Source organism: Oryx dammah, unplaced genomic scaffold (assembly GCF_014754425.2).
Source record: "Oryx dammah isolate SB20612 unplaced genomic scaffold, SCBI_Odam_1.1 HiC_scaffold_1, whole genome shotgun sequence".
Classification (NCBI taxonomy): domain Eukaryota; kingdom Metazoa; phylum Chordata; class Mammalia; order Artiodactyla; family Bovidae; genus Oryx; species Oryx dammah.
In genome coordinates this window covers 104,524,849-104,550,956 of record NW_024070185.1, presented here as the reverse complement: position 1 = coordinate 104,550,956, position 26,108 = coordinate 104,524,849, and the positions used below count along the sequence as shown (strand labels likewise).

Genomic DNA, 26,108 nt, shown 5'->3' with positions numbered 1-26,108 from the left:
CTCAGTGGTGCTGGAAACATCATCTGAGCTGCTACTGTGTCTTGGGTGAGGCCCCCGGAGCCCTTTTGGAGCCCAGCCTGGGGGGTGTCTGTTTCAGTGGGTCAGTGGCACTATGAGCCCTTGGTCCCTGGAATTCTCTTTGGCCCAAGTTTTCACAGTGAAATCCTGATCTATAAGGGAAGCCATATGGCCATTGGATTAGCTGAGAGCTTAGCTGGTGGGAGCAAAGGTCGGGACAGGCTGGGGAATGAAGGGCAGGGAGCCTGTACCACAATAAGAGGGTTGGAGCCGCTGGCTTGGGGTCACATCAAATGAGTCGGCAGATCATGAAGCTAAAGGCCCCAAGCTCAGCTTCCATCAAAGTGGAATGAGGGAGGTGAGGGGTCTCCCTCTGCTGCCTCCTCCTGGGGGTTCTCTGTGCTGGGAAATCTGTGTCTGAAGTTGCCCAGGTAAGTTGAGGAAGCAGAAGTGAGGCTGATTACACCTTGAGCACCTGGCCCTTCCCACCCCAAGCAGAACTGTGAATCTATGATGAAGTTCAGCCACACTACCTGCGTCAACAGCCTCCTGTCTTTGGGCCTCTTTCCTCACGTAACATAGGACAGGGATACCTAACATGCACAGGTGTGAAGGTAAATGAGAGAGCATATCAGAGTGTTCAGCTTCCCTGGTGGCTCAGATGGTAAAGCGTCTGCCTGCAGTGCGGGACACCTGGGTTCAATCCCTGGGTCGGGAAGATTCCCTGGGGAGAAGGAAATGGCAACCCACTCCAGTACTCTTGCCTGGAAAATCCCATGGACAGAGGAATCTGGTATGTTACAGTCCATGGGGGTTGCAAAGAGTCAGACATGACTGAGTAATTTCACTTTCACTTTTCACTTTCATTGGTAAGGGTTTGGGAATCCAAGACAAGTTTTGCAGAATGCGCATCCTGGGGCAGAGGTAATATCGTGTGTTATTTGTTCAGTTGTGTATGACTCTGTGGCCCCGTGGACTGTATATAGCCTGCCACGCTCCTCTGTCTGTGGAATTCTTCAGGCAAGAATAAGGGAGTGGATAGCCATTCTCTTCTTCAGGGGATCTTCCCAACCTAGGGATGAAACCTGGGTCTCCTACTTTGCAGGCAGATTCTTTACTGTCTGAGTCACCAGGGAAGCCATCAGGGGCAAAAGGTCAGTCATTCATGCATTCAGCATTAAACATGTACTTCCTGAATGCTGCTGACAATAGCAGGAGCTGTGAGCAATTGCATGTGCCTCACACAACACTAAATACTCTATGGGCATCTCACTTAGCCTCACAATGATCCATTGAGGTGCTACTGAATACTGCCTTTATGTAACCCATGAGGAAACCAAGGCTCTGAAAGGTAGTTACCTAGTGAAGGTCACGCAGCCTCTAAGTAGGAGAACCTGGACTAAAGCTGTGTCACTCTGAGGTCAGCTCTTGGCCTCTGTGCACGATACAAGAGTTCCCCGAGGTGCTTTATGAGCCGGTCCAGCACTGCATGGGTGACCTGGGGGGGCTGTTGGGATTTGATGGGGGAAGAGAGGCAGTATGACGTGATACAGTGATTGCCTGTGGACAGGTTAGTCAAGCCTCATCTTTCCCAGGCCAGTTTTGGTTCTGGGTCTGAGAAAAGGGCCAATCAGTTCAGTTGCTCAGTCGTGTCCGACTCCTTGCGACCCCATGAATCGCAGCACGCCAGGCCTCCCTGTCCATCACCAACTCCCGGAGTTCACTCAGACTCACGTCCATCGAGTCCATGATGCCATCCAGCCATCTCATCCTCGGTCGTCCCCTTCTCCTCCTGCCCCCAATCCCTCCCAGCATCAGAGTCTTTTCCAATGAGTCAACTCTTCGCATGAGGTGGCCAAAGTACTGGAGCTTCAGCTTCAGCATCATTCCTTCCAAAGAAATCCCAGGGTTGATCTTCAGAATGGACTGGTTGGATCTCCTTGCAGTCCAAGGGACCCTCAAGAGTCTTCTCCAACACCACAGTTCAAACGCATCAGTTCTTCGGCACTCAGCTTTCTTCACAGTCTAACTCTCACATCCATACATGACCACAGGAAAAACCATAGCCTTGACTAGACGGACCTTAGTCGGCAAAGTAATGTCTCTGCTTTTGAATATGCTATCTAGGTTGGTCATAACTTTTCTTCCAAGGAGTAAGCGTCTTTTAATTTCATGGCTGCAGTCACCATCTGCAGTGATTTTGGAGCCCGAAAAAATAAAGTCTGACACTGTTTCTACTGTTTCCCCATCTATTTCCCATGAAGTGATGGGACCAGATGCCATGATCTTCATTTTCTGAATGTTGAGCTTTAAGCCAACTTTTTCACTCTCCTCTTTCACTTTCATCAAGAGGCTTTTTAGTTCCTCTTCACTTTCTGCCATAAGGGTGGTGTCATCTGCATATCTGAGGTTATTGATATTTCTTCTGGCAATCTTGATTCCAGCTTGTGTTTCTTCCAGTCCAGCGTTTCTCATGATGTACTCTGCATAGAAGTTAAATAAGCAGGGTGACAATATACAGCCTTGATGTACTCCTTTTCCTATTTGGAACCAGTCTGTTGTTCCATGTCCAGTTCTAACTGTTGCTTCCTGACCTGCATACAGATTTCTCAAGAGGCAGGTTAGGTGGTCTGGTATTCCCATCTCTTGAAGAATTTTCCACAGTTGATTGTGATCCACACAGTCAAAGGCTTTGGCATAGTCAATAAAGCAGAAGTAGATGTTTTTCTGGAACTCTCTTGCTTTTTCCATGATCCAGTGGATGTTGGCAATTTGATCTCTGGTTCCTTTGCATTTTCTGAAACCAGCTTGAACATCAGGGAGTTCACGGTTCATTGCTGAAGCCTGGCTTGGAGAATTTTGAGCATTACTTTACTAGCATGTGAGATGAGTGCAATTGTGTGGTAGTTTGAGCATTCTTTTGCTTTGCCGTTCTTTGGAATTGGAATGAAAACTGACCTTTTCCAGTCCTGTGGCCACTGCTGAGTTTTCCAAACTTGCTGGCATATTGAGTGGAGAAAAGGGCCACACACCCATAATTGGAGTGGGCAGAGTGGGGATAAAGGGCTCTGGGAGCAGGGAAGGTCTGCAGGGAGGGTTACAGAGAATGAAACATCCAAAGATGAGAAGGGATGAATCTGGCAAAATTAAAGTTTTCATTGCAGAGGCTGCCTTGAAACGTGCCCACTGATTTGCAAACCGCATTTTCCCTCCCCTTCCTGGGGTTCCTTTTTTCTCTGTGCACCCTTACCATCTTTCTCACTTTTCCTTTCCTTCCCTTTGGGCTGTAGAATCACTGTGCAGTAGCCACTGGCTATACAGTGAAGAGCTGGGTCCACCACATTTTTGCCTTTTATTCCCAGCTGGACCTAGAATCAAAGCCTGTGTGACTTTAAGCAATTACATAACCTCTCTGAACCACCTTTTCCTCATTTCATTTATGGAACGGAACTTAGAATCCCTTATCACAGAGGATTGTTTTGAAGATTAAATAAAATAACATTAAAAATAGTAAGGGGAGGGTCTTCTGTTTTTCTGTATGAAGTGATAGGGTTCTTCTTGCCTCTTTTTTCTCTTCACTCATCTTTCTTATCATCTCTTCCCTCCACACTCCACCCTCTGTCTCTTGCCTTTCTTATCTCTGATGCAAAAAAAACTGACGATACCACATCACACATGACTTCTAGACCTAGAGCAATCTCTATTATATGTTCTGTGGAGGAGAAAGGGGTGTGTTCCTATTTTTCTAGGGCTCCAGTGGTGCCACACACACATTTTATGTATACTTGACAGATTGCACCCACCCACACACATAAATACATGTACTTATAGCTTTGTTTGGTTTGTATATTTACTTCTTAGTTCTGACATCCAGAGAAACCTTCCTGGGGATCCCAGAGTAACTCATTGCCAGAGTCAAAACAGGGCTATCAGCCCATGCCTGTAGCCCTGGCCACCTCCGAGCCCACTCACCACCCACTCCCCAAGGAGGTGATGAATTCTAGCTTAGAGAACTGAAGGACTTGCAAAAAAAGAATCATCATTTTTAGTCAACAGGACGGCTGAATCATTTTAGTAAATGATGTTCTTCTTAGCCTAAACAGGTATCCTTAACAGCAGTTATCTCCCCACCAAGATAATCTGTTCAGGGTTAGTTAACATCTGTCATCTTTGCTAGATGTTGTACAAGTGGTTTTCACAAATTGCCCTTGCCTTTAATGAGTCAAGGCAGAACAATCAGCCAATGGGTATGGTCAAAAGAACACAGGTTTTAAAGCTAAAAAGCCAAACACACACACACACACACACACGCACGCACGCACGCACGCACGCACGCGCGCACTGAGGCTCAGAGCTTGCTCTGCTAGTCAGCATCTGAGCTTCAGAGTCTCTTGATTTCTTCACCCCTCTCCTCCTAACCACAGGCATGGTCCTCCCCAACTCTTGGGGTTACACAGCAGGACTCCACATAGTGGCCTGGAATCTCCCAGGCAGAAAGCACAGTATATACAGAAGAGAAGCAGCTACCTGAGGGGCTAGCCCTGCTCAATGGAGATGCTTCTGGCAGAGAAAGAAGGCAGGTGAGGAGAATACAGATCTTCCACCTCGGCCTTTGACAGGTGCTGTGGGGAACACAGATGGGCTTTAGAGACGCCCCTGCCCTGGAGGAGCTCACGGAGCAGAGTATTTCATGAGTCTCATGAATCATGTAAGATCTGTTCGTAAACACTTTACCTATTTCAATTTAATGTATGGTATGCAGACTCAACCAAATATTTACCAGTTGGATGTATTAGAGAAAAATAAACTGTAGTGTGCCTTAAACTCCCGGTGCAAGGAGCCCTAGAAGAGTGCATGTGTTCATTCATTCATTCAGCAAATATTTATGAAGCGCCTACTTTGTCTCAGGACCCCTGTGGGGAATCAACATTAAAAAGGCCAGTGTTTCTGATAATGAAAGTATAGATGATACAGAAATTGTTTGACTTGTGTATTCCCAGCAGGATGGAAGAAAGACTGCTGTCCCTTGAGCCCTCGGTGGATTCTTTCTAGAGAGGAGGAAGCAAGGCTGAGAGGGTGTGCTCAAATGTCCTGGGGTCACTCAGCTGGTGAGAGGCAGAGGCGGGACTCAGACACTCTAGATGTGGAGCTACCACCCTAGTATTTAGCGGCGTGCATCTCTGACATGCCCATCACCCAGCTCATTTGTTCCTCGTGGGGACTTCCTGAAGAAGGACGGGCAGGGGTTCTTGCTGACCATTATACAAGTGAAAAGCAAGGCTCAGAGAGGGGAAGCAGTTTCTCCAAGGTCACACAGCTTGTTGGTGAGAAAGCCAGGTTTGAAACGGTGTCACTCCGCGGGCTCCGGAGGCTCCGAGAGCCAAACCCAGGGATCGTGGGCTGCGTGTGTTGGACGGCGACCCCTCTCTGGCACTCCAGCCCAAGGAACAGCGGTCCACGTGCGTGTCCTTCTTCCCTCCCGCTCCAGGGTGGCCTCATTGCCCTGCTGTTGCTGCTGCTGGTGTTCACGGTGGCGCTGTACGCCCAGCGGCGCTGGCAGAAGCGGCGCCGCGTCCCGCAGAAGAGCGCCAGCACGGAAGCCACCCACGAGATTCACTACATCCCATCCGTGCTGCTGGGCCCGCCGGCTCGGGAAAGCTTCCGCTCCTCCCGGCTGCAGGCGCATAACTCCGTCATCGGCGTGCCCATCCGAGAGACGCCCATCCTGGATGACTACGACTACGAAGAGGAGGACGACCTGCCCCGGCGGGCCAACCACGTCTCCCGTGAGGACGAGTTCGGCGGCCAGGTGACCCACAGCCTGGACAGCCTGGGCCGACCAGGGGAAGAGAAGGGTGACTTCGAGAAGAAAGGTGAGTCTTCCTTGTTGCATCCCACCTTCCCGGGGGGTGGGGGAGCATTTTAGGGAGCTGGGGAGAGGTGCAGAAGCTGGATGGTAGGAGAATGCAGGAGGTGTTTTCTGGGATAAGCCATTTTTGATTTATGGCCAACTTCTGTTGGGTTTTCAGAGTTCCTCTCTTCTTGATTCTTCGGTGGTGGTGAGGGGAAAAAAATAAGAAAGACTGCCAGTATTCTTGGAATTAGAGTTTTTAGGAGGGTCAGAAGTTATGTAGTCCAGCATCTTTTAGTGTTTCTTGATTGCCTCCCTGGCTGGCCTTCTCACTCCTCAGGAGAGAGCTCATCTCACTTGCAGACCCTGCTGTTGGAAGGTTTCTCCTTAGACTGAGTTGTAGTCTGTTTCTCTGGCTCTCCATATCAGAAACTGAATCTGAAATTTCCTTCTCCAGGATAGCTCTTGGGAAATATGACAACAGGGAGAAAAAAAGGCACCTGGTAACTTTTAGAAATCAATATCAACAAATAATCCCAGTTTCTCCGCCACTCTGATGTGACATATTTTCAGACATTTCACCATTCTGGTCACTGTGCTCTAGATGGAGATTCTAATTTTTCATGTCTTGGAGTGTAACACCGGAAGTGACACTCTCTTCCTCAAGGTGGGAATGCTCCTGTGCTGAGCAAAATGCAATTTTCACCTCCTTTTTGCCTGGTGTTATGCTTCTGTTCATGCAGCTTGAGTCACATTTGTTTCTTTGCAGCTGTTGCTGACTTGTGGTTGACTTTTTGATGACTAAAACCTCTCACTCTTTTTCATATATGCTGTTGCAAAGACCCGTTCTCATTGTTCTGTTGGAGGACAATTGATTATTTGGACCTGGGTACAGGATGTGCTTATATCTGTCTTTTTTCAGTGTCTATGCCTCCAGTTTGTTTATAGATGAGATTTGGCTATTTTTCCTTTAGGTAAATGCTGTAGAATCACTGTTCTGCTTTTTTTCCCCCCCTATATTGCCTTTATGACCCTGGTGATGGTGATGTGTTCAAGGTTTGGCCCAGAGGCTCTAGTGTTAGAACTATTCCTGTTTGTGAGCCAAGAGAATCATCATCACTGCTTGGAGCAGTCCTGAGCTGTGAACTTAACATTCTTTCCTCCTGCACTTAAGGTCCTTCCTCTCAGATCCATCTTTCCATGATGCTCAGTGGAAAAGAGGAACTTTAGGAATTTCTTAAAAAGGAGACATTTTTGTCAAGCTTAGAAACCTAGGGAGGGAAGAGAGTGGTACAGTAAGTAAGAGTTTAGGTAAACCTTACATTATTCCTTAGAAACCTAGGGAGGGAAGTGGGTGGTACAGTAAGTAAGAGTTGTTTGGACCTGAGTTCAAATCTTGTCTCCTTTGTTTGCTGAACGACCTAGAAAAGTGGGAATTCAGTCTTCCAAGTCTCAGACTCCTCATTGAAGGATTTTGGAAGGATTAAATATAAAAATCAATGTATACCGATACCTAACACAGTTCAGTTCAGTTCAGTCGCTCAGTCGTGTCTGACTCTTTGCGACCCCATGAATTGCAGCACGCCAGGCCTCCCTGTCCATCACCAACTCCCGGAGTTCACTCAGACTCACATCCATCAAGTCCGTGATGCCATCCATCCATCTCATCCTCGGTCGTCCCCTTCTCCTCCTGCCCCCAATCCCTCCCAGCATCAGAGTCTTTTCCAGTGAGTCAACTCTTCGCATGAGGTGGCCAGAGTACTGGAGCTTCAACTTTAGCATCATTCCTTCCAAAGAAATCCCAGGGTTGATCTCCTTCAGAATGGACTGGTTGGATCTCCTTGCAGTCCAGGGGACTTCCAAGAATCTTCTCCAACACCACAGTTCAAAAGCATCAATTCTTAGGCGCTCAGCTTTCTTCACAGTCCAACTCTCACATCCATACATGACGACAGGAAAAACCATAGCCTTGACTAGACGGACCTTAGTCAGCAAAGTAATGTCTCTGCTTTTGAAAATGCTATCTAGGTTGGTCATAACTTTTCTTCCAAGAAGTAAGCGTCTTTTAATTTCATGGCTGCAGTCACCATCTGCAGTGATTTTGGAGCCCCCCAAAATAAAGTCTGACACTGTTTCTACTGTTTCCCCATCTATTTCCCATGAAGTGATGGGACCAGATGCCATGATCTTCGTTTTCTGAATGTTGAGCTTTAAGCCAACTTTTTCACTCTCCTCTTTCACTTTCATCAAGAGGCTTTTTAGGTCCTCTTCACTTTCTGCCATAAGGGTGGTGTCATCTGCATATCTGAGGTTATTGATATTTCTCCCGGCAATCTTGATTCCAGCTTGTGTTTCTTCCAGCCCAGCGTTTCTCATGATATACTCTGCATAGAAGTTAAATAAGCAGGGTGACAAGATATGGTACGTGTTGAATCCCTGAGAGTCGTATCTGTAGACCTCAGGCCGTTGGTCTTTGCTGGGTTCCTAAGACTCTGCCTAATCCAGCTCCCTGTTCCTACCTGTCTCCCTCTTAAGTGCCAGCCACCATTGTTTGCTCAGTGCCCTGGAATATCCACATCATTTTCCTTCTCTGCCGTGATCTCTTCTGTCTTTGAACTGTTGGTTTACTGACAGTCTCCTCACTTCTTCACTTTCTCATTTTTCGTGTGACTTTTCATCTTAGAGCAAGAGCAGTCTGCACTGGTTTCATTCTTCACACGGCTGCCTAGCACAGTGCCCCGTGTAAAGAATGTCCAGCGAATATGAGATGAGAAAGATGGCCCTAGAGAGTGAGGTGATTCAGGAGCCACGCTATCAGGTCATAGCATCCTGCTTCTCTTGTCTAAAGTAGAAAGTCACTTGGCTATGGCAGAAGCATCATCCCATTTTCCTAGACGTGGACTTTTGCAGCCTAATTTATTAAGCCCTACTGTGTTTATATGGAAAATGGGTGAATTAGCAACCCGTTTGCCCATCTCATGGGCTTCCCTGGTAGCTCAGATGGTAAACAAGCTGCCTGTGATGCAGGAGACCAGGGTTCAATCCCTGGGCCAGGAGGATCCCTGGAGAAGGGAATAGCTAACCACTCCAGTATTCTTGCCTGGAAAGTTCCATGGATAGAGGAGCCTGGTGGGCTGCAGTCCATGGGGTTGCAAAGAGATGGACACGACTGAGTGACTAACTTCTTCTGCCTGTCATAGTTTTGCTGTGGGGCTCAAATAATAAATGCACTGCAGACCCTGAAGAAGTTTCCCTAGAGTGGGATTTGTTTTCCACACTACAGTCTTCCCCAGCCTGGCCAAGAGGAGAGGTCTACAGCCTCCTGCAGTTCCTGGAGCAGGCTGTCGTTATTTGAGCTTATCACTTACCACTGTTCAATAATAATCAGTTTCTCTTTCCGTCCCCTACTCTAGATGTGGAGACTTTTTTTATTATTATTTCTTTTTTTTATTGAGGTATAAGTAACATGCAGTCTTGCATTAGCTCCAGGTATACAATGATTCAGTATTTGTCTGTGCTGAGAAATGATCACCACAATGCCTAGTTAACATCCATGGCCTCACAGCATGACAACATTTTTCTTGTGATGAGAACTTGACTCTCTTCGCAGCTTTCAAATATACAATAGAGGATCATTAACACTAGTCGTCATGGTGTACACCCCAGCCCCATGACTTTTCAAAGCAAGGGCAGTTTCATTAGTGTCCAGCACAGTAACTAATGCCTAATAGGTGCTCTGAAAATGCCTGTTGGCTGAATGATTCAGTCAGTTGAATAAACCCAAGCATTGGCTACAGCCCCAAGTTCTCAGTTCCAGGCCTCGAACTATCTCACTGTCCTCAAATCTGGGGACTCTAGAAACCAAAATGTTGACCGAGGCCATCAGTAGTGATGACCAGAACCCAGCAGAGAGCAGCCCCTGGTTGGGGGTGAACCTAGAGTCTGTTATACAAAGCGGAGTAAGTCAGAAAGAGGAAAGCAAATACAGTATACTAAAGCATACATATGGAATCTAGAAAGATGGTATTGACGAACCTATTTGCAGGGAAGGAATGGAGGCACAGAAGTAGAGAATAGGCTTTTGGACACCACGGAGGAAGGAGTGGGGGGACAGATGGAGAAAATAGCATCAACAGATCAGTTCAGTCACAATTGTGTCTGGCTCTCTGCGACCCCATGGACTGCAGCATGCCAGACTTCCCTGTCCATCACCAACTCCCGGAGCTTGCTCAAACTCATGTCCATCGAGTCGGTGATGCCATCCAACCATCTCATCCTCTGTCATGCCATCCAACCATCTCATCCTCTGTCATCTCATCCAACCATCTCATCTTCATCCTCTCTCTATATATATGTCTTGTGTAAAATGATTGGCTGGTGAGAAGTTGCTGTGTAACACAGGGAGCCCAGTCTGGAGCTCTGTGATGAACTAGAGGGGTGGGATGGGGGGAAAGTCAGGCTCAAAAGGAAGGGAACATGTGTATAATTATGGCTGATTTGTGTTGTGGTAGGGGGGAAGCAAAACAGTGTAAATCCTGGGAAATGCAAGCTGAAGCCTGACCCGTCCCGGGTCTCTCCCAGGGCATGGCAGAGTCCAGGTAAGAGCCCCAACCTCTTGGCCAGAGAGCACCCCTGCTATCGATAGCTGTCATGCTCAGAGTGGCCCACGTGGCATCGTGCTGACAGCCCATTTCACTGCGGGGCTGGGGCCTTCCAGGTCTTGTGTTCCTTAAAGAGAATCCCCAGGCTTGCCCTTTCAGTTGTTGGACATGTCCGTTATTCGTGTGTGCAAAGCACGGGTTCCTGATTCTTGAGTGACAGAGACTGCGCAGGGGACTGAATCATGCTGGATCCCGAGGATACAGGAGAGGCACTCCTGAGAGAGGGGAGGTGCTCTGATCTCCTCTCCTCATCGGGTCCTGTAGAGTCTTAGGACACTCTCAGCTTCGCACTGCAACACGTCTTAAAGATAACTTCGTCCTTTGTGCTTTCTTTCAAGCAGAACTCTATCTAAACGATAACAAAACCAGAAGCTTATTTTCTGAAATCAACTTCAGATGAGACGCATACAAGAGAAATCTAAAGAGAAGGAGTGGTGAATGCATGAGAAATAAGACCCAGTCCTTGCAAGGCAGCCTGGTGCAGTGGGGGTGAGCAGGTGAGCTTGGGGCCCTGCTCTTGTCTGCACTGGCTGCATGGTCCTGGCAAACCTCTTCGCCACCTGCAAACTCATGCCTTCATCTCACCCGTTTTCATCTGACCACATTATTCCTCTGACTTTGCTTTAAAACGAAGTACAGTCTGGAATAAAACCATGCACTTCATTTAATACTCTACCCAGCTGCCCTTAGATCTGATAAGGGTGGGGAAGGAAGATACGTGGGCAAAAAGAAAGTAGGAGACGCATTTTTCCTGGGTCCAGGCAGGATACTGGTCACCCTGTCCATGGGAAGGTGGTGGCTAGGGGCTGTGGTTGCAGTGCTGTGGCCTCTGAGCACCTGGGACCTCCTTGCCTGGACAGAAAAGGGACAGTCTGTTGGCAAATTGTGGAACACACAGCAGCAGCAGCAGCTTGGGCTGAATATGCTTCCTGTTGCCTTGGGTGGTCCTTGGAGAGACTCATTAGATTCTTTCTTTATGGGGGGACCTGGGAAAAACTGTAGGAGAAGGCAATGGCACCCCACTCCAGTACTCTTGCCTGGAAAATCCCATGGACGGAGGAGCCTGGTAGGCTGCAGTCCATGGGGTCGTGAAGAGTCGGACACGACTGAGCGAGTTCACTTTCACTTTTCACTTTCATGCATTGGAGAAGTAAATGGCAACCCACTCCAGTGTTCTTGGCTGGAGAATCCGAGGGACAGAACAACTGTGTGTTTTGTCCAGAGCAGACAGGTATCAGGAGCTGGGCAAGTCCTATAAAAGTCATTCCCAGAGGGGATGAAATTATATTGCCAAGGGCTAGCCCCACCTACACCTCTCACTTAAAATTTGTCCGTAGATTCAAACTACTTCATCATACTTGACCACCCCCTGTTACTTGCAGCTTGGACCTTCAGGTAATAGGGGGATAACCTGGAGGTAGAGGGAGAAACTTTCTTTATCAAGAGACAAAGCCTGGATTCCGATACCCCAAGAGCACTACACTGAGCGGGCTGACTTTCAGCCAATATGTACCCATGTGGACATACCCTTTGTTAAGCCCTGAAATTCTTCTGTGCCAATCATTAAGAAGCTTGCTGCCCTGAAGGCCCCACCCCCATGCCCTCCCGCTGCCTGGCCATCACACCCCCTCCCAAGTACCCTCCTGAGGTCTGTGCCATCTAGGAAGAGGTCGACTTTAGACTGCTTCTCCCAGATTATGGCTGGCAGCTCATCTTGCTGGTTAATTCCTGTACTTTAGACATTTTCAGGTATTGCAAGCATCATCCTTGATATCACCTTAGCCAGTTGCTGGGAATTTAATCATGTCAATATGTGACTACTCAGCATTGCGTTGGGTCCATAACAGAAACTTGATGCATTTTAATTCCAATTCTCCTTATCCGTGCTTAAATTTATGTTTCCCTTTCCTGAATATTATGCATGGAAGCTCAAGGAAATTAAAATAACAGATTTATCACTTTATCAAGGGACAGGGTAGGGGATGGCTGAATGGATATTGGGTTTTCTTAATTTTGTTTTATTATCAGGAAAGAAATGCATACTATTTGTAATAGAAGGATGTGAGGTGGGTGGAGGGAAGGAGTGAGAGAAGGAAAGGGAGAGAGAGAAGAAGGAAGACAGAGAGGGAGGAAGGAAGGGGTCTGAGTTGCATAAAACAAGAGCTAAAAACCCTTCCATTGTCTCTCTACCCCATCCCACTAATGGGACCCAAAGGCTAATCTTTGAAAACAGTTTCATTTATAATCTTCGAGCGTATTTTCCAGCATACCTACATATGGAATGTATGTGTTTTATGTATTTGGTATAGTTAAGATATATGCATTTTGCACCCAGATATACAGTAATAGGGCTATCTCAGCCATGTATATCATTTTGCAGCAATTTCATAGTTTACCAAACAATGTATGAAAAGCATCTTTCCGTGTCAACCCTGCACACCTCTCTTCTTTTGGAAAGCTCTGTAAGATTCCAGGATTGGAACACACCAATCACACCAGCATCTGCTCTACTTTTCATTTTTGCTGACCATTATCTCAATTTGCTGCACTCACAGTGAGTAAGTATACATCCTTGTACACACACACACACACATAGACATACATATATATTTTTGAAAAATTTAAGGCTGTTTCTATAAAACAGATGCCTAAAAGCAGAATCTCTGTATTAAAGGGTACACATTACACACTTATAATTACAGATTACACATTTACAATTTGGGGAAGTACCACTGCAAGTATTCACTTTAGAATTTGTTTTGTACTCTCAAGGGGGCCTGTACATCTTCTATACAAATCTGGACAAACCACCCACTGCCCCATCACCTTGACAATTCGTATACTATTCGTGGACCTTTCTGGGCTTTGTGTGTGTGTGTGTGTGTGTGTGTGTGTATATATATATATATATATAATAGTTGCCTTCATTTTAAATATGCAATTTTCACTTTTGATTTTCTTTTCTGACTTTCTTTGTCAGAAGTCAGTCTTCATGGTTACCCGAGCAATGATTCTTAGGTGAAGCGATGCCAAATAAAGGCTTGGCTTTGCTGTCCCACTTCGGTTCAGGACCTAAGGTAGGAAAAGAAAAAAAAGAAATGGCATCAAATACAAGCAGTGGTCCACATTTGATACATGGGGAGGGGTCACAGTCTCTCTGACATGGACCAGTAGGCTAAAACTTACTGTTGCTCAGAATTACAGATCAGAATGTTTCAGGGTAAATGGGACCCTTGCTGAGAGAATGGAGTAGGCGGGACTTTCTTGAGTCCCTTTAGGAGTCCAGCTGCTATCTTATACATTATCTCATTGAGCTATTTGTAATGAACCCCGAGGGGAAGATAGATGAAAGAGGTGAATAGGAAGCCAGTATCACTGCTGCTGCTGCTGCAGATGACAGCTAACCTCCACTTGGGATAACCACTGTCTGGGAACTTTCTAGGAATTATGTCATTTACACGTCCATCTGGAAACTTTCTAGGAATTATGTCATTTACACGTCGCAACAGCCCTAAGAGTTATGCAGTGATACTGCCCTGCCTTGCAGAGCAGGAGCCTGAAGCTGAGAAAGGTTAAACGAAATGTCCAGAGTCACGCAGGGGAACGTGGCTGAGCCAGGTCCAAACTCTGGCACATGAGCTGTCATGCTAAGGGGCCAAGCTGCGATGTGAACACAGGACCTCACACTGATTATATGATCCTTGGGAAGGTGCCGAGCTCCTGCTGTCCCAGGGGTGTAGCTGGAGCCTGGAGCCCATGAGCTAGCTTCACTGTCAGATTTGGGAGGAAAAACAGGCAACTAGTATCTGTTCTCCAAGGCAGGACGCTGCTGCACAGTGATTCTGAGCTTCTAAACCAGCAGAAGGGATGTTGCAGCAGGGAGAGCACAGTTTTTTGGAATGTTTTGAATGGTCCCCCAGGGTGTAGGGAACTCATGTTTGGTGTCAGTAAAGCACTGTAGGGTGACAGGGAACTGAGGAGCTGTTTATTAACTCTTCTGACATCCCTGTGAATGCCTTGTAAATGTCACTCTTGGGTGGTGCTTTCTAAAATTTCAGAGCTCTTTGCTAGTCAACACCGTATTCGATGCCTTACCTGGGTGTTCAGATTTCTTAACTCGGAGATGGTAGTCTGTTTCCAGCTTCCTCATCTTCACCTCTGCTCATCCATCCCCTCTTGAGGCCATATCCGTCTTCCTGATGTCTTCAAGACACCTCATCCTCACATACCTTCCTGCTTGTATGCCTGTCCTCCACTTCCATACACAGCATTTACTCTGTTATGATCCTTCTGGCCATAGCAGTTTCATGCTTAAACTTTTGCGGAGTTCTCACTGCTCTTGATCCCCACCCTGTGTGCTCAGCCACCATGGCCTTCTCTCTGTTCTGCAAACTTGCTAAGCTTCTCCCACCGCAGACCATTTGCATATGCTGTTATTGTCCTTGTCTGCAAAAAAAAAAAAAAATTCCTCCCTTTCCTCCCTAATCTGTCCTGGGTGATTCCTTCTCATCATTCTGGTCTCAGCTTAAATCCTACTTCTTCAGACAAAGCTCTTTTCCCTACGAGTCCTTCTCTTTCGTTTTCTGTAATGGTACATTAAAAAAAATTATTTGGATTAATTTATTAAATATTTTGCTTCTCTGATTAGACTCAGGATTCTGTGAGACTGTGGTCCAGACCTATTTGCACTGTTCTGTGCCTAACAGATGGAGAAAGAAATGGCAACCCACTCCAGTATTCTTGCCTGGAAAATCCCATGGACTGAGGATCCTGGTAGGCTACAGTCCATGGCGTCACAAAGAGTTGGACACGACTGAGCGAACAGAATGACTGGCACATTTTTTTGTTGTCGCTAAGTCATGCGCAACTCTATTCCACCCTATGAGCTGCAGCGCACCAGGCTTCCCTGTTCTTCACCACATCTCAGACTTAGATTCATGGAGTCGGTGATGTCATCCAACCATCTTATCCTCTGTTGCCCCTCTCTTCCTGCCTTCAATCTCTCCCAGTATCAGGGTCTTTTCCACTGAGTCAGCTCTTTGCATCAGGTGGCCAAAGTATTGGAGCTTCAGCTTCAGTATCAGTCCTTCCAATGAATATTCAGGGTTAATTTCCTTTAGGATTGACGGTTTGCTCTCCTTGCAGTCCAAGGGACTCTCAAGAGTCTTCTCCAGTACTAAAATTAGGAAGCATCAATTCTTTGGCACTCAGCCTTCTTTATGGTCCAACTCTCACATCTGTATCTGACTCCTGGAAAAACCATATCTTTGACTATATGGTCTTTGTTGGAAAAAATGATGTCTCTGCTTTTTAGTATGCTTTGTCTAGGTTTGTCATAGTGTTCCTTTCAAGGGGCAAGCGTCTTTTAATTTCATGACTGCATAATAGATGTTGAAATATGTGTTGAGTCAATAGATGGAAGAATAGATATATGAATGAAGAGGCAGATGGTTAGATCAGTGTCTTTCCATAGGCTGCTAAACTTTGCATGAATCCTCTATCCTTTTTTTGAACCATACATACCGTGTTTAGTATTTTCAAATCAGTGATTTACTGAATCTTCCCATGCATCTCATAAGAAAGAAATTATTCATATCAAACTTTAGCGCTAATCTCAAAGTTATAGGGCCAGAAGTTAAGAAATTGTCACTTGAACTCAGCTTTGTCTAATTCCCAAGCATGTTCCCAAGGACTTCTCAGGCATGTCCCAAACCCAAGCATGTTCTGAAGATAGCACAATATAATCCTGTCAACTTATTTGATCAGAAGAGAGAAAACATGGGCTTAGAATGCAAGCAAGCTGTCTCTTACTGTTGTGTTCATTAAGTGTTGGCCACAATGAGAAATATATTTTGCACTGTGACCACACACATATGCCTTTTTAAAATCATAGTTGATTTACAGTGTTTCAGATATAGGGCAGAGTGATTCAGTTACACACGTGCATGCATGTTTCTGCTTTTCCACATTCTTTTTCATTATCTGTTATTACAAGATATTGAATGTACTTCCCTGTGCTGTACAGTAGGTCCTTGTTTATTTTATGTATAGTAGTGTGTATCTGTTAATCCCAAACTCCTAATTTATCTCTCCTCCCAAGCTTTCCCCTTTGTTAACCATAAGTTGGTTTTCTGTGTCTGTGAATTTTGTGAATACGTTCATTTGTATTATATTTTAGATTCCACATAGACACTTATCCCATGATATTTGTGACATCATGTGATATTTTTCTGATTTACTTAGTATGACAGTTTCTAGGTCTATCCATGTTGCTGCAAATGGCATTGTTTCATTCTTTCATGGCTGAGTAATATTCTATTGTATATACATTTCCCACACCTTCTTTATCCATCCATCTGTTGATGGACGCTTAGGTGGCTTCCGTGACTTGCCTGTTGTAAACAGTGCTGTGAACACTGGGGTGTGTGTATATCTCTTTAAATTAGAGTTTTCACCTTTTTGGATATATACCCAGGAGTAGTATTGATGAATCACAGGAATCTACTTTTAGTTTTCTTTTTTTTTTAGGAACCTCCATACTGTTTTCCATAGTGGCTATACTGATTTATGTTCTAACTAACACTGTAGGAGGGTTCCCTTTTCTCCACATCCTCTCCAGCATTTATTATTTGTAGACTTTTCTGATGATGACCATTCTGACCGAAGTGAGGTGACACCTCATTGCAGTTTGGATTTGCCTTTCTCTGATAGTGATATTGGGCATCTTTTCCTGTGCCTGGTGGCCATATCAGCATGTCTTCTTTGGAGACACATGTTCTTGTGAATGAGTGTATATGTGTGTCTACAATAAGTTTGGCAAAAGAATCCTTCCCATATTACATATGGTATGCTCTGATCATTTTCTGTTCTTCTTTGTCATCTCTTTGATGTTGGTCTGAACCCCTGAATTGATTTCACAGTTGATGAGGGGATTATCGCCTGAAGTTCAAAGTCCTTTCAGCCTCAGGGGCTGCGTTGTGCTGGGATATCCACAAGGAGGTTGATCCCTAATTGCTGGGTCTGTGACAGCTTCCTGGAGGTGTTTCTTGCCTCGAGAGGTGAAGGAAGACTGTCATTAGATTCCAGGTAAGCGGTTGGTGGAGGAACTAGGAATGGCGCCCGAGACAGGCAGTGGTGCATGGCAACTTTGTGTCTTGCCCCTCTGTCCTTGTGGCCAGCCCAGTGGTGTTTACACCAACACCCCTGCACCATCATCTCTTGAAACTTCACCACTTGCCCTCCCAAAGGAACTTTTGTGTCTCTTTTGTCTTCTTTCCTTGTTTATTTTCGCTTCTACCTCCTGCCTCCCTCTGCTCCCCGCCTGGGAAACACCACCTATTCTTTAAGCCTCAACTCAACACCTTCCTCTTCCCAGCTGTCCCAGAGCCCAGAAAGAACTTCTCAAAGAGCTTGGGGAAAGTCCTTCCTAACAGCGGGTCTTATTTTGGCATCACCTTCAGGGTGCTTCCCCGGGCTACCAGGGATCAGTGAAAAGCAAGATAGGCAGCATCGTTTCAAACTGGGCTGTACACTGGGATTCCAGCTCTGCAGCACACGAAGAAGAAAGCTTTGAATATGACTTTCTTCCGCCAAACTACCCTGATGTCTTTATACCTAACTGCCTCTCCCTCTCCTTGTTGAAAGCACTATTTGAAATCTGCAGTGGAAACTGTTCCAGGGCCTGTTTGGTGTCCCTTCTGGCTCCTGGGCACCTTTATCAGCCATTTCCAGACAGCTGACAGTATAGTTCCTGCATCTTCTCTTTGGGTACACCTCCCCCTTGCTACTCAGCCATTCACTCACTCACTCATTCATGTATTTAACAGATCTTTACTGAGCACCTTGAACACCTACTATGTGCAAGGCACTGTATTTAATGCAGAAGATACAGAGCAAAATGGGAAATAGTTCTTTCCTAGAAGGTCACAGTTTAGAGGGGTATAAAACAGTAATAGCCGCTTTATTTTATATAGTCTTTGAACATTTATAGATGGCTTCATAAACAGTGTATGATAAACCCTGGGTGTTACTGAACCTTTTTGAGAGAGAAGGAAGGAACCTTACTCGCTCAGAGAAATGAAATCACTCACACCCCACAGTACAGAGCCAGTGTGGGGGCGAAACTCTCCTGAAGCCTACATCTCTTGAGTTCAGGTTCAGGACTGTCTACATTTTGCCACACTGTACTTATCCTTGCAATATCCTGAATATCATTTGGCAAGCGACTTGTTACATCCGCATTGCCTCCCCTTCTTAATTTTGAAGGTCATAAATTCCTAGTCTTTGGAAGTATTCACAGAGGATTGAGTAGCCATTTGTTAAGGCTGGTGTAGCAGTGTTGGAGATTTAGACACAATTTAAGCAATCCCTTCTAATTCTCAGGCTGTAACATTTGAACAGAGAGAGCTAAGATGTGTTTGAAAATACAGGTTCCTTAAAACTAGTAAGCCTAGAAAGTAGCCAGAACTTAGACTGTTTTTTCTTTTCTTTTTCTTTGAACTGCAGCTGATCACTTGTAGAATGTTAGAAAACTCATTTTTGCTCCAGTTCATCATACCACATAGCAGAGGTAACAAGGCTATGGAAGATGAGACCCTGACTCTGCAACAAAGTTTTATGACTTTGATTTCTAAGCCCTGCCCTCCTGGACCTTGGCCCTGGTGCCTGATTGTCTAGGCTTGGCAAAGCAGAAGGGAGCAATGCCTCCAACAGACAGGAGCTCAGCATCCCCAGACAGCCATCCTCTGAGCTGTCTCCACACTCTAAAATAAGATATAGACAGAGATTTGTCATGGAATCACCAACAGGAATGTCACCACTGCTGTCACCAGAGCCCCTTAAAATGTCACTTCCCAGCATTAATTGCCACGATAGCAAAACAAACTGGCGTTCTCTGAACATTTGCTCTCCCCCTCCTGCCTCGTGATCCTCTCCCTGCCCGCCCTCTCTCCCTGCTCCCTCAGAGCCCCCCTCCTCTCTGTCTCTAGGGACCCTGGGGGCATCGTGACTTGATTAGACTGTGCCCGGCGAGGCAGCCCCACCACACAGTGACAGATGAGGGTGAAGGAGGTTTGATAAATGTCAGGGGCTGAAGAGACTGTTCCCTGATTGATCAGAGCTGGAGCAATTTCCCAGCAGTCAAGGGACTCTGTACCTCCCGTCCTGGCCTCCCTTGAAATGGCTGGAAATCACCCGTTTGAGGTCTGACTATCACACAGAGTCCAGGTTGTTCAGCCTCAGGTCTCCCGTGGGGACTCATCCTGCTTTGGTTTCTTTGTCCACTCAGGGGTGCAATAAATCGCTATGTCTACCCATAATTAAGATTGATCCTTATTTGTCCTAATACTTCCTAGTTATAAAAGTTATAGATGCTAAATTTAGAAAGCTTAAAAAATAAAATATAAATGATCATTTCTCAGAATACCTCATAAATTGCCACAGTAACATTTTACTGTGTTTCCTTTTTTCATTTTCTCTTCTTTTACATATTGAAAGCAAAAACCTATATAATTTTCTATCTTATACTTTTATTAAATATCATAAATATTTCAGTATGTTTATCATTCTGCTGTAAAACTATCTCATAGCTGATTTATTGATGAACATCTCAGTTGCTTTTTTTTCTCCCTTGCCATTTTGTTTTCGTCAGCAACAAACATTTTGTACTTAAATTTGTTTTTCACCATTCTGGTTTATTTCCTCAGGGTATATTCCCAGGAGTAGAGTTACTGAGTAAAACGGTCTGAATGTTTTAAAGTTCCTGATATATGTTTAACACAACAGCCCTGTGTCAGGAAGTCTCAGGAAACATGTGTTAAATAAGGAAACATTTTTCCATCTACATTTTCATTCATTAATTCAACAAGCTTTAATTAAGTACCTACTACATATCAGGCTCTAATTGTTGTTGTCTAGTTGCTCAATCATGTTCAGCTCTTTGTGATGCCATGGATTGTAGTCTGCCACGCCTATTTATCCATGGAATTTCCCAGGTAAGAATACTGAACTGGAGTTCCATTTCCTTCTCCAAGAGATCTCCCCAACCTGGGGATCAAACCTGCCTCTCTAGCATTGGCAGGCAGATTCTTTACTACTGAGCCACCGGCGAGGCCCATCAGACAGTAATTAGGGTGAGGATAAAGCAGTGAGTAAAATATGTACAAATCTATTTTATTGAGCTTTCTATTGAGTATGGAAAGACCATAAACAAAGGAAAAAAATATATAAGATATATAAATAAAAATATAACTATTTTATAAATGTTTATTTTATACGAATAAAATTATATACAATCTTGTATACTATGGGCTTCCCACATGGGGCTAGTGGAAAAGAAGTTGCCTTTAGGAGACTTAAGAGACAGAGGTTTGATCGCTGGGTCAGGAAGATCCCCTGGAGGAGGAAAGGGTAACCCACTCCAGTATTCTTGCCTGGAGAATCCCATGGACAGAGGAGCCTGGCAGGCTATAGTCCATGGGGTTGCAAAGAGTCAGACATGACTAAAGCAGCTCAGCATGCCCATGTTATATATATCATAAAACCATTATGATTACAGCGGGAAAGAAACAAAAAGAAGGGAATTAGGACCTGCAGGAAAGGTCTCAGCAATGAGGTGACCTATAGTAGATATCTTCTGAGATCTATAGTAGATCTAAGTAGATGAGGACAAATCTATAGTAGATGGAAAAGTAAGCCTTATGAATACGTGAGGAAAGAGCTTTTTAGGCAGAGGGAATAGCAAGTGCAAAGGCCCTGTGCTGGGAGCGGTGTGCGGGGAACATTCAGGAAGACGAAGTCCCAGTAGGAGGAAGACAGCAGTAGAATACATTGGATCACAGAGACATTGAAAAGCAGGTCAGAGTCTCACCTAATCTGCTCGCACTGATTTGAGACCTTGAACCAGTCACTTCATTTCTCTAAACCAGTGGTTCTCAACTAGGGGTGGTTTTCCCTTCCTGGAAACATTTGACAATGTCTGAAGACATTGGTTTGTCATGACTGGAGAAGGGGTAGAGAATGCTCCTGGTATTTAGTCCTGGGGTCAGGGACGCTGGTAAACACCCTGCCATGCACAGGACAAATCCTGACAGTAAAGAATCGCCCAGCCCAAAATGTCAGGAGGATCAAGTTTGTGAAACCCTGCTGCGAGCTTCAGTCCACACATTGGTAAAATGGAGAAGCCAATCTCATAAGCATGTGGGAGAACCGAGCGATGGTAGCAGTGAATCCTTTTTGTAAACTAACACTCTACACACACAGGACAGTGGTAATGTTGGTCTTGCATGGTTATATATATATATTTTATCATCCTCCATAAGGGTTTGTTTTGAGGGAGCCACGTCAGGGTCTTTGCATTGCTGAACAGTTCTTCCCCCGGCTATCTGCATGGCTTCCTTATATCTCACCCTGTCAATGAGGCCTTCCTCTTCATAGCATCAGGGCTCACCCTTTGATCCATCATACATGTTTGTGTGTCTATTGTCTGCCTCCCCCCAGGTATTTTGTCGGCTTTTTTTTTTTTGCAATGCTTTTCACTTGTTTAGAACATTGTCTGGCACAGAGAAGATGACAAATAACTTCTCAAATGAGTGGATAAATTGAATGAGAAAATGAGTCAATGCATGGCTGACGTCGAGTGTTTTCTTCAGCTTGTTTAAGTTTCAAAGAATGGACTACTTGGTTTAGCTGATGCAGGTTTCTTTTTAGTTGCAATGGGAGTAACGTTAGCTAACCTGTGTGGACCAAGCTCTGTGATCAACACTTACTAAATATGTGTACATTTAATCTTCAAGGTGGTCAGTACCTCTAATTGACCCCCGTTTTCAGATAAGCCAGGAGGGGCTGGGCGAGCTCAGATAATTGGTCCCAGATCACATGCCAGGATTTGTACCTAAGTCTGCATGACCTTGAAATGCTCATTTCTCACCACTTCTTTGCTGCCTTTACTGTTGGAGAACACGGGGTCCAGGAATAATCATAAAACATTTTTAGGCTTCATGGAGAAAAAGCCATTGTTAGGATATAATAAAAATTGGCACCTTGTTTCTGCCGTCCTTTGGCTCTTCTAAATTCATGAAAGAGTATCTGAGATTCTTTGGCCTCCATCTGTTAATGACCTCCTTATCTCGTAGGCTGTGCACGCCCACCGCTTGCTTTGACTGCCTCGCAGCTTCTGCTCCTGGCCCCCCTCTGTTCCTTGCGAGATACACACTGTTTGTCTCTCTCCTTGCATCTCTTCTTCAAATAACGCATGAGAGGATCTGTCACATTCGATGTTGAAAGTCCTAATGGGCAAATCCTCACACCAGGCCACACCACCATTCACCCACAGATCCAAGGCTGTCCGCCTTTTCTGCCCAGATGGGGAGCTCTGCTCTCATCCGCTTTGCTGAGATGGTGGAATCTCAGAGTCGCCAGCAAGGTACCCTCTGGGTGATGAAGCACCTGCATGTACGCCACGCTAAAGCAGGCATCTGTGGGTTTGGTGCCTCAAAGCATAGCATCCGGTCCAGAACGGTGGGGAGTCCATCTGCTCAGAGCAGGGCTGGTGTGCTTGCTCCGGAAGAACCTGGTTTGTGAGTAGCTCAGCTTAGTGAAGAGATAGATCAGAGAGTGACAGATTATTTTCCTAAGTGTTTCTTTATTTTATAAAAGCATTCACCACAGGCTCTCTTTCAGTACCCAGCACCCCCCTGGTGCATGTAAAAGAAGATGGGATTTAATCAACTTTTGGCCTACCGAAATCTTTCCGTGTTCAAACCACAGCACAACTACAATGGCATGCCTCTCTAAGAACTAGCCAGCAGCTGGGTGATGGTTTTGGAGAGGGGCAGATGTCCCCACATAACACCTCAGTCTTAAGCAAGTTAAGTAACCTCTTTAAGTCTCAGATTCCTCCTCTGTGAAACTGATTTAATAGTTGTGTCAGATTCCTAGGGTTGTTTTGAGAATGAAATCTAGTAATATGTGAACAGGTTTGTGCAAAGGCCACCTGCCTTACATATTAATGATCTTGGAAAAATCTTATTTCCTTCTTGAACTTCAGTCTTTCCATCTGTATAATGAGCAGCTTGGAACTTTGCTGATCAATTCCTACCCTTTTTGATACTAAGATTCTTGAATTTTCCCAATCAATAGAAATTGATGAGAGGCCAGCCAAGAAATTCAACATTAAAAAAACTAAAATCATGGCATCCAGTCTCATTACTTCATGGCAAATAGAAGGGGAAAAGGTGGAAGCCGTGACAGATTTTATCTTCTTGGGCTTCAAAATTACTGCAGACAGTGACTGCAGCTATGAAATTAAAAGTTGCTTGCTCCTTGGAAGAAAATCTATGACAAACCTAGACAGTGTGTTGAAAAGCAGAGACATCACTTTGCTGACAAAGATCCATATGGTCAAAGCTATGGTTTTTCCAGTAGTCATGTATGGATGTGAGAGTTGGACCATAAAGAAGGCAGAGCACCAAAGAATTGATGCATTTGAACTATGGTGTTGGAGAAGACTCTTGAGAGTCCCTTGGACAGCAAGGAGATCAAACCAGTCAATCTTAAAGAAATCAACCCTGAGGATTCATTGGCAGGAATGCTGAAGCAGGCGGGATGCTGAAGCTGAAGCTACAATACTTTGGCTACCTGATGGGAAGAGCCAAGTCATTGGAAAAGACCCTGATGCTGGGAAAGATTGAGGGCAGAAGGAGAAGGGGACAACAGAGGATGAGATGGTTGGATGGCATCACCGACTCAATGGACATGAGTCGGTGAGCAAATTCTAGGAGATGGTGAAGGACAGGGAAGCCTGACATGCTGCAGTCCATGGGGTCGCAAAGAATCGGACACAGCTTAGTGACTGAATAATACCACCAGACAAGAAATTCGGGCAAGGCTTTACTGGGGCCTCCGCTGCAGCAAGGGGGAGCAAAAACAAGTGATAGGCTCCTGTTCACTCCCCAAGCAAGGGCAGACTAGTTCCTTATATAGGGTGAGAAAAGGCGTAGGTCTAGGGCTTGGGCCCCAAGGGTGACTTAGGTGGTTTGCCCACCCCCTTGGCGGTGGTGTGTGCAGAGGGCTTGCGCAGTGCCCTGCTTTTGCTCCTGGCCCCCTGTTTTTGCTCCCACTCTTCAGAAGTGGCAGCTGGGTTTCTGATCTGTTTGTATCTTGTTGTCCATAATTTGCCCCAACTGTATATACATGCAGTTGTTTTTAGCGTCTTAGAGTTTCTTTGCCTTTTATTGGTTGAGGAGATGTTTGTCTGGCTATGAGCACTGCAGGGAAGGGTCCCAGGTCCTAGATTCTGTTTGACTGTTTGACTTGCACCAGATTCCCTGGGCTGTGGATACACACATGGCATGGGGCCAGTGGAAAGTGAGCCAGAAATCAGTGCCACATGCCTAGACGGCATGACTAACGGTGTGTGTATAGCGGGGAGAAGTTATTAGAAAAGCCAGCAGGTCTTTAAGAGGAAGAGAAGAAGCCTTTCTTTCATGCAAATCCTTATCTCCTCATGCTTCCTTGGACGGAAATGATGTTAAGAGAAAAGGGGCGCCAGTCCCTCACATTCTAACTGGTAATAGGTGGCAGAGACCAGTCTCAAGCTTCGTTTTATAACCTCCTGGCTCCAGGATTATTCCCTAAGTGTTCCAAGGAGGTCGGCAGAGAGAGCATCGCTTCCTCATCATTTCCCTCGTGAATGAAGCCTGCGGAGACCAGAGGCATCCACTTCATTATAATTACGTTAAGTGCTGCCTGATTGGCGCTGTTCATCACCCCTCCGGAAAGCAGCTTTGCCCAGTGGACAGACAGGCAGCCTGCTTGGGCTCAGCGCACCTCCCTCTCATCCATCTGTGTCCTTGGCAATGGCTGTTCGTGGTGCCCAAGGCTCTCCTCTGGAGGAGAGGAAGCAGTAGGGGTAGCATGTGTGGCCTGAGTTGAGTCCTCCTCCTCCCCGCTGGGGCTCGGAGTAACTGTGCACAGTCAGCTGCACCGTGAGGCCTCTGCACCCTCATCCAGCTCTTAACTTGTCAGGATGTTGGGAGGGCGGTGACCTTGGTATCCTTACAGGTGAGGCTCCTGGGTAGGAGGTTCCTTTTGTCCTGAGAGATCTGATTGTCCTTGCTGTGGGATTCTGTGTCCTCACCTTGTAAGAAAACAAAGTCTGCCTCATCCTTCAAAAGGGCCAGAGCATGGTGGAGACTGTTCTGATGTCAAGGGCGGCCTTTTGTAACCTCAGTTGTCTGTGCATGGGTTCAGGGAAGGGGGATGTGAGTTCCCAGAATTAAGAGAATGGGGCTGGCAAATAAGGAAAGAGTCCATGGGAGAGAGAGGCGCTAACCAGGGTATTTAGGGCTGAGAAGGACCGAGAGGGAAGGTGCAGGGAGGAAGCTAAGGTCTCTCTAGAGCCTGGTGGTTAGGCGTGTGGTTCTGGAGCAAGGCTGCCTTGGTTGACTCCTGATGTTAATACTGTCTGAGATCTACTAGGCATGCATAACGGTGACATAGGAGTAAATGTTGCCATCTCTCACTATCCTCATCTTTAAAATGTGGAAAGTCAGAGTTGGCATCCTCGAGTCGTTGTTAAA

At 45.7% G+C, this 26,108-nt stretch overlaps 1 protein-coding gene across 2 annotated transcripts in view; it reads left to right on the top strand.

The window, feature by feature from the left end:
• Window positions 1-26,108, top strand: part of ASTN2 (astrotactin 2) — a 1,024,651-nt gene that overhangs the window by 223,454 nt on the left and 775,089 nt on the right. For both annotated transcript variants that reach the window (XM_040241692.1, XM_040241685.1), the window contains exon 3: window positions 5,507-5,891. In XM_040241692.1, the coding sequence (XP_040097626.1) occupies window positions 5,507-5,891 (385 nt within the window). The remainder of the gene's footprint in view (window positions 1-5,506; window positions 5,892-26,108) is intronic.